Here is an 8,380-nt window from a genome sequence, read left to right as displayed (position 1 = left end):
TAGTTTCAGTTTTCTCTCACGGTGTAACATTCATGTAACATGTAATACGAATTGTTGTTTACATTCATTGAGTAGGTACTACCAAGTACCTACTACCTATCCACCAACCTATACATACTTATATGTACTTATCACATTAAAATATCAGGACCCTGTCACAACTCTACCAATCGCTCATCGTCAACCCAGTAAGTTGGGTAGGTCTAGGTACATTACTTACTATACATACGTATGTATAGCTGTAGCTCTATTAAAATTTTTAGATTTTTCAAATCCGTAATTTTTTTTTTAAATGAAAACTTTTTCAAAACTTTGAGTTTTTGTTTTCAAGCACCTATGTTCTTTGTACATCTTCGTCACACTGCATACACATCCTTTACACCAGATACCGAATTTCCATCCATTTGATTTAGACTCCCTCTCGAAATTTTTTTCTCAAAAGTGGGTTGGTAGTCCTATATGCCATTAACAAAGCAGTAATCAACCCACATCTTGGGAAAAAGTCTCTGAGGGGGCCTAAGACGGAGGTTACACTGACGATGTAAGTTGTGGACGTCGGATGTGGATGAAGATGTCAACTCACTCCTGATTGGTTAGTCATGGGTACTTGGTAAAATAACCAATTACTTAGATGAAAGATTCGAAGGCAAAAACTTGCATTTCATCTCATTCCCCGAGGAGTTTTCATGAGGATTTCAATTTTTTGTTGCCTATTTCTCCTCCGCCTCATACCATTGAGAAATGAGTATTGATAAAGCAAAACTCAAAAAATAATAATATTATTAGATAATAAATATAATGAGGAAAGCCGCCATTTTCTGGATAAAATTGCAGTTTTCATAAATGTCCAAGTACACATACGTAAGTATAGGTAGGTGAGGTACCCTAATCAGTTTTAAAAAGAAAAAATATTTATTGCTCCCTCCCTCACACACTCAGACTGCGATATCAAGTCACACACACGTATGTTCGTTCTTCTCATGTTGGTGATCCATGGTCGCGGTGATTATTTTACTGATCGTGATCGGTGATCAACTGATCACTGATTCGATTTTCATTACCATATTCGATTTTACGTAGGTATAGGTACCTATACATATTATAATTACATCAAGTCACTAACGCATCATTGTGCGTTGGAATTAAAATGAAGGAAATGAAAACATTCCCAAGACTATACTATACATGTACATTTTAAAAATTATTCTCATGTAGATAGTAGAAAACAAAAAATTAAGTAGGTACCTAGTATCTCATACCTACATAAATTACTAAGAATCATGTATGTATGTATGATTGAAAGTATATATAGGCCTAAAACATATTATAAAGCTGTAATACTGCTTGAACATATTTTTCTCCAGAAAAATAGCATATAGGTATTAGGTAAGTAGTAAGTACCCACTCACCACTGTGCGTAGGTAATTGGTATAAAAATTTTATATTGAACGCGATTGCGCAATTAACATATAGGTACTTGAGTTCGTATTTTTTGAAAATTTCGATGAAATTTAAAAACTAAGTGAGGCGCGTACGAGGATTGTAGTATATTCGTCTATCTTGAAACGTAAATTCGAAGCTTTATGACGTCATACATATGCACATAGGATTCTCTATTTAACATGACCTTCATAACTTACTCGCTAGATACGAAATAAAATTTGTCGTTTGTAGTAGAGTATAGGTAAGCAATTTTATTACTAGCCTAATGATAGTGACGTTTGAGTGGGTACTTGCTACTCAATAATCAGAGTTCAATCCAACATTTGAAACATTGCAATAAAATAATTTAAATCGTATTTAATTTAGTATTTACATCTGAAGAATCGATTTAAAAAAGCATTCTGTTGCGTGGGTGTTTCTTTGTTTTTTAGCTTTGAAAATCGACTTTGAAAAAATAGTATCCACCTTAACTTTCGAGCATTTGTACGAGAATATTTAAGATGAGGTGGAAGTGGTGTATAAAAATCATTCTTTATGTTCATTGTAATGTAGACCGTAAGTGTCTAATACTCGTATCTACCTTATAGCTATGGATGGAGCTGTTACTGTTATCGACTTATTATTGTGATCTCATTCATGAACAGAAGAGTGAGTCAGAATTTCTTGGTTTTATTAATACGCGAACTATATTTAGATGTGGTGTTAATACTTCGAATCTTCGTATACAGATGAACATAAAAGTGATCTACGGTTTTTAGTCGACGGATTTCAAATTTACACCGGCGTCGAAGAAACTGAATATATAGGAAGTGACTTGAGTTTATAAATACCTACATACTTGTATTTAAATAAAAACACTAGGGGTGCATGGGAGAGTTTGGAAGAGTGAGGTAAATGCACGGAAACAGTGCTTCTATCACCAATAAATAAGGAAGAGAAATACCTACCGATTTTTAAAAAAATAGATTTTTTTCATAAAATAATAATTTGTAATGAGACGCTTGATTGAGAAACTACCTACATAAAGTACATACAGTACTTACATATAACATATTATTGTACGTTCTTTTCATGTAGGTAATAGGTATCCACAAAGTCGAGGCAATTTATCAAAAAAGATCTGTAGATAGACGCCATAAGTTTACATTTTCAAAGGCAAACATGCAATATTTTTTATAATTTAATTTTTTTTTAATTTCAAATTTTGAAAACGATTTATTTATTCAAGCCAATCTTATTTTCACCTCCCAAATGCGATTTCAATTTAACGCGAGGCGGGAGAGGGGGATTATATATTAGCCTACGAATTACGATGAAATCGCATTGGGGGGGGGGGGTAGAAACTAATAACAGTAATAACTATATTCAGTTGATGTTAATTTTTCTTAAAATTAAAAAAAAAAGTCAAGTATTTTGAAAGACATTGCATGTTTGCCTTTGAAAATATGGACCATGACTGTTTTTTAAACAAAAGTCTCAAAATTTGCAATAATTGAATAGCAAAAAAAAAAAACAATGAAGTCTACATTTAATTTTAAAACTATTATAGGTATATTCATCGTCGTATTCGTGAAATTTTACTTTTGGATGGGTGAATTAAAAAAATTCCTAATGTTGGACTATTCTTTAAATACATACATATGGCTATAATAAATTTGTTTCAGCCCCATGCCCTCCGACGCTAAATGTATAGAAATTTCATGAAGGTTTTTCAAAAGCCCAAAAGGCCATAGCCTAAGGGAATTTGACGAGCCCAGTCTCTAAATTCATTTTATCGATTTTTCAAACATAGGTTAGCTGCGAAACAGTTTACAGTAATTTTTTTAAAAATCTCTACAATCAGGTATAGTACGCAGGTGCTTTAAAAAAAACGTAATTATTATTAGAAAAAAGGTTTCCCTTTTCTCCTCCCTGGTATAGTGGTATCCACGATTCCGCACTTATGGATAATCAACTTCAAAAGGTGGTAGGTAACTAGGTAAATGCATCAGGAAAAATGTCTGATTTTGAAAGATACCTAATGGGAAATATCATTTTTCGGTTTATAGATTTTTGTAAAGAGTTTTATATGAAATGAAACGATAGAAAAATGATAGGAAAGGTTATAAGGAACCTATCTAGGATTAAGTTTTATAAAACAAAATCCAAAAAACCTTAATATAATGATCTATATGTTATCTGTTATAAAATTATTCATTATACCTACCTAGTACCTATGTACTTATTATTCCTTTGGTTGGTGTTGTTCAGTTGTTACGTAACCATTAGGTTCATTTTTCACTTAACGAATCGAATGACTATTTTTCGAAATATTCCGCTTCAATTATTCTTGAATTACATTATGGTAATTCAAATTTCAAAAAAAAATAATATTAAAACAATTATATTTCCTTCAGAAATGCAGACAACAAACAGGTATCTGAATGTAACGCGCCAAAACGACTCTTTCTACCAACTGCCGAAATAGCTCAGTTGGGAGAGCGTTAGACTGAAGATCTAAAGGTCCCTGGTTCGATCCCGGGTTTCGGCACAATATTTTTTATTTTTTCCACCCTTTTTCTTCAAAATTCTTTCCATCACCTTTCGTGTTACTCAAATTCATTATTCGAAGTTTATTTAATAATGCATCGAAATATAAATTCGTGCTCAACTATTTAGTACCTAGCTAGTAGCTACCTACATTATTGCATGATATAGGTTTCATGGTTTTTCATACCGCGTCTGTATATTTGAATTTTTACCAAAAATGCAGGTTGGTGGCCCTGCACTCCATAAACAAAGCATTGCTATTACATGTTGCAAATCTACATTTTTTTTGGTGAACATTTTCCGAGAGCGGAGGGGCCCGCACTCAAATGGAGACCCGCGGTAATCGGTATGATTCTTTTTTAGTTTTCAAAAATCAATAAAACAATGAATTTTTTCTACTAGTTCCATTGATTTCTCAAGCATTCGAAAACTGACGTTTCAAATCTGAGAAAAATTATCCTCCCTCGAATTCTCTCAATGAGGTTTTCACTTCTAAATGGTTTGTTGCATATTCACCAGATTCACTGCACTTTTTTATTAATAATTTCATATAGACATTGAAGAAAAGTAAAAAGATGAATCTACTGGTATGTTTTTATTACATTACAATATATTTCGATCACGAGAAAGATCAGAAAATGAATGTGATGGGCGTTACTTTAGGCACTAACAAGTAACAACTGGCAGTATATGAAGTTACGTCAAGCATTCAGTATAAGAGTATTTTACCGGTGCAGGACCGTAGGTATTCGAGCATTACATTACAGGTTCCATCTCGTCCACTTCATATTCAAGGCTACAGTAATTTTCTTACCATTTCCGCGATTTATCAACGTAGACTGATGTACTACAGACTGCTCACCTAAGATGAGGGAAGGATACAGTTGAATGAAAAACTTTTTGAGGAATATCCGTGAGTATGTACAAATGGGAATTTCTTGATTTTGAATTTGGTTTAAGTTGAATCTGATCTACATCAGAAGTAACTCAACAAATGTAGGTAGCCCTGTTTGTTTGTTTTTTTTTTTTTTTTTTAACCAAACATTCTGGATAAAATCAATTTTGAACGTCATAACACTACTACACCCATTTCAACATCTCACTTTCCTGAAATTTAGGGAAATTCCACATTACTAAGCGAACGAATTGACGTGGACCTTATTTGCTGTTATCGACGAACTCATCAATCGCATCATGTAAATCTGGGAAAGAAGGTACACAGAAGGTAGCATTTCTATTTTTTAAGATTGTTAAATACTTTCGTTCCTTAAAATTGTTGATTATGTTGAATGAACAAAAAAACAATTTTTTTTTGTTTTTAATTTCATCATAATTTTTATATTTTTTACCAAATATACAGAACTTAATCTACATTCTGCTTGTTTTATGGTTGACAAATTCACAACGAACACGTAACGTAAATTACTATACAAAATTCAAATTACAAGGAACACAATAATTGTAAAAATGATGTTCTTTTCATCAAAAATTGACAAATTTCATTTATGAACGCGCAATATATAAAACCGCTTATCTACAAATACATATAAAACGAAATATCATACTGAATAAAGAGGACAAAATAATTTCCTATGAAATACAAAAGTCAAAAATTTCCATGTCACAAAATTTTTTAAACAAAAAATGCTTTAAAGGTCTTCGAATTTGTACTGTTAATTTTGTAATAGTGGTCCCTTCTCCTTATGAAACTCTGAATTAGACAGCCATGAGAATTTTGAATATGGTTTCGTTTAAACGAAGTATGAAATTTCAAATTTGATGAGATCAGATAACAATTAACGTACGCAATAAAACGAAACATCGAATACAGAAATGAACAAAAAGAAGACAGAAGAATATAAACCAATAACCTAATAGATTAAAGCACCTTCATAATAACCGTCTTCGATCGAAAGAGCAGTCATTTTTACATCGTAAACGCTTCAAGATAGCGATAAATTCACAAAACAAATGTCGATGATGAAATAATAATCAACTCAATCATCACTAACAAAACTATCTTCTAATTTCATTGACAACATTTTTAAAAAATTATAAAATTCCACAAAACGCTCATAAATGCAATCAACGTGGAAGATGAAAAACACATTGACACTTCAGAAATTGTGAAATAAACGACGAAAAAAGAGGACAGTATTTACAATGAAAACAAAATTCCTATCTCAACATGAAATAATATTCATTTCATTCAAGATCAAAAATCAAAATATGTATCTAAGCAAATAATTTACTAAATTAAAATTTGTCCTTGAGACAAAATTTCGCGAGCATTTGAAACAACATAAAAATATGATTACACGATAACACTAAATTAATAATAAAAAAATATATTAAAAGGCCTTTCATGGTAACTTTGAAGTATAGGCGAATGCTGTGTCGAGTTTCATAATTCGCTTTTACTTGTGTAAAATTTCCTTCAAGTAAATTCCATACAAAAATTATAAATTGAAAAAAAAAACTGAAACGAATTTTCCAAATACAGAAACCAGAAATTCAAATATGTACTTGAGATTTATAATATGAGAAATGATCATTTGATCGAATCATATCGATGAAGGCTTCTAACATTACAACACCTTTGGCACTTTACCTAAACTAATATCGCCCATGAAATTACCAGACAGACATTCGTATTCAACAAATTAAAACGTACAGAAATTATCTGAATTCCGAGGTACAAAAAGTACGAATATTTAAAAGAAAGAAACAAGACCTAAGAAACAAAAAGGAAAAACACTCAAAAAAATTAAATTTCACGTTCAACTTTTCATTATACTGTCATAGCAATAAATGGACTTTGTTGAATTGTGCCACTTTCTTTAGCTTGAGCTGAGCATAAGTCTGGTGTAGAAGAAGATCTGGTAAGACCACCGAACGAATTACTGTTAGAATTGGACGAAGAGCACTCATTGGAATTAATGGTAGATGACGACGATGATATTCCACCAAAGCTAAATATCGATACTAAACTGGTAATCCTATCGATATCCATGGACTTGGCACCGCTTAAATCGTCATCGACAGAACAATTATCATCATTTGAGAACTGATCATCATCACTGAACACTAAATCTTCGCAATCGGAATCGAAACTATGGATTCTAGTTTTCTTAGGTAAGATGGACTGCACCGCTTCTTCAGTTTCGGAATCACACACCGCTCTTCTTCGTTTTAGGCTTTTACAATACGAAGATGATTGCGAATACGTAATGCTAGAAGATCTATCGCGAAAAACTTGATCTTTTGGTGATTTATCTAGATCAAAATAAGTAGGACCTTCTGGTGCCAAATTTTCTTTATCACATATAGACGCTGCATTTTGTTTAGAGTCATTTTGTGTGCTGGCATCGGTTTCATCTTCACCGCTTAGTTCAGAATATCCTAGAATAACAGAATCCTGATTCGTGATGCCAGCTTCCTCAGGAGTTAAACCGATTAGACTTTCTTCATCATCGAAATCATAAGACGGTTCTTCGATATTATCATTGTTGTAGTTGTTTTGATACGGAGCCGTTGAATGAACCATTCGAAACACTTCCTCCATACACAGAAATCTAGCTTTTTGTAAGACTGTGGCTACCAATAAACTCTTATGCAGACTAATGCCAGTTCTTTGAGTTCGAGACTGAGCCATCTTTGACAAAGAAATACTCACTAATCGCTGAGCTTCTAACTGAGTATCCGTTGCCATCATAGTTTTCTTTCGAAATGCAAACAAATTGAAGTATTACGTTCTCATTAACACGAAAAAATAATTACTGAAAGAATAATTCAGTCACAACCAATCAACCGATAAAAATACAGTCAAACGGCAAACAAATATTTCAATCACGAACATCAATGTTTCAATACCAAATTAGCCACCATATCAAGGAACTGCGTTTCCCGCCTAAACTTTTCGTTTAAAACGTAAATAAATGCACTAGTGACGATAAATGCACTTCACAAACGATAAATACTATCAAAATAAAAAGAGCACTGCACGATTATCACAAAATATTTGAATTCATTAACAAAATTAATTATTGCACTCAGAAGTACACAGAATCATACGAAAACGCGCATATACACAGTGCTCCTGCTTTGTAAACAAATTACAAATGGCGGACCGTACGCAAATATGGCATAGCATAGGCGATTCGTTCATTGCTTTCTCGTTTCACTGAGAAGAAAGTTTCCGTTTGAGTAATGACGTCACGGCCTACTTATCTACCAATCAGTGGACTCATGACGTTTTGTTGTTTGTTATTGATGGTCGTCTGCATTCTTCTGCTATCTAGCGGAGAAACAAGAGATTACTACAATAATTTTCTTTACGTAATACACACTCGTAATCTCATCATTACACCTCTGTCGCTAGATGCAAAATGTACGTCATTATGAGCGA

At 32.7% G+C, this 8,380-nt stretch overlaps 1 protein-coding gene and 1 non-coding gene across 2 annotated transcripts; one reads left to right on the top strand and one right to left on the bottom strand.

Moving 5' to 3' along the window:
* Positions 1–3,900: 3,900 nt before the first annotated feature.
* Positions 3,901–3,973, top strand: TRNAF-GAA (transfer RNA phenylalanine (anticodon GAA)). The gene has a single exon. It is a non-coding gene; the product is annotated as a tRNA-Phe (tRNA).
* Positions 3,974–5,345: 1,372 nt separating this feature from the next.
* Positions 5,346–8,150, bottom strand: LOC135831782 (uncharacterized). The gene has a single exon (XM_065344534.1). It carries the CDS (start codon positions 7,685–7,687, stop codon positions 6,764–6,766), a length of 924 nt encoding a protein of 307 aa, XP_065200606.1. The 5' UTR covers positions 7,688–8,150; the 3' UTR covers positions 5,346–6,763.
* Positions 8,151–8,380: the final 230 nt, after the last annotated feature.

The sequence above is a fragment of the Planococcus citri genome, chromosome 1 (assembly GCF_950023065.1).
Source record: "Planococcus citri chromosome 1, ihPlaCitr1.1, whole genome shotgun sequence".
In the NCBI taxonomy this organism is placed as follows: domain Eukaryota; kingdom Metazoa; phylum Arthropoda; class Insecta; order Hemiptera; family Pseudococcidae; genus Planococcus; species Planococcus citri.
Note: the sequence above shows the minus strand (reverse complement) of the source record. Positions and strands in the feature narration are given on the sequence as shown.

Excerpts from the sequence above, each read along its gene's own strand:
- LOC135831782 (XM_065344534.1), bottom strand. The coding sequence starts at position 7,687 with ATGATGGCAACGGATACTCAGTTAGAAGCTCAGCGATTAGTGAGTATT.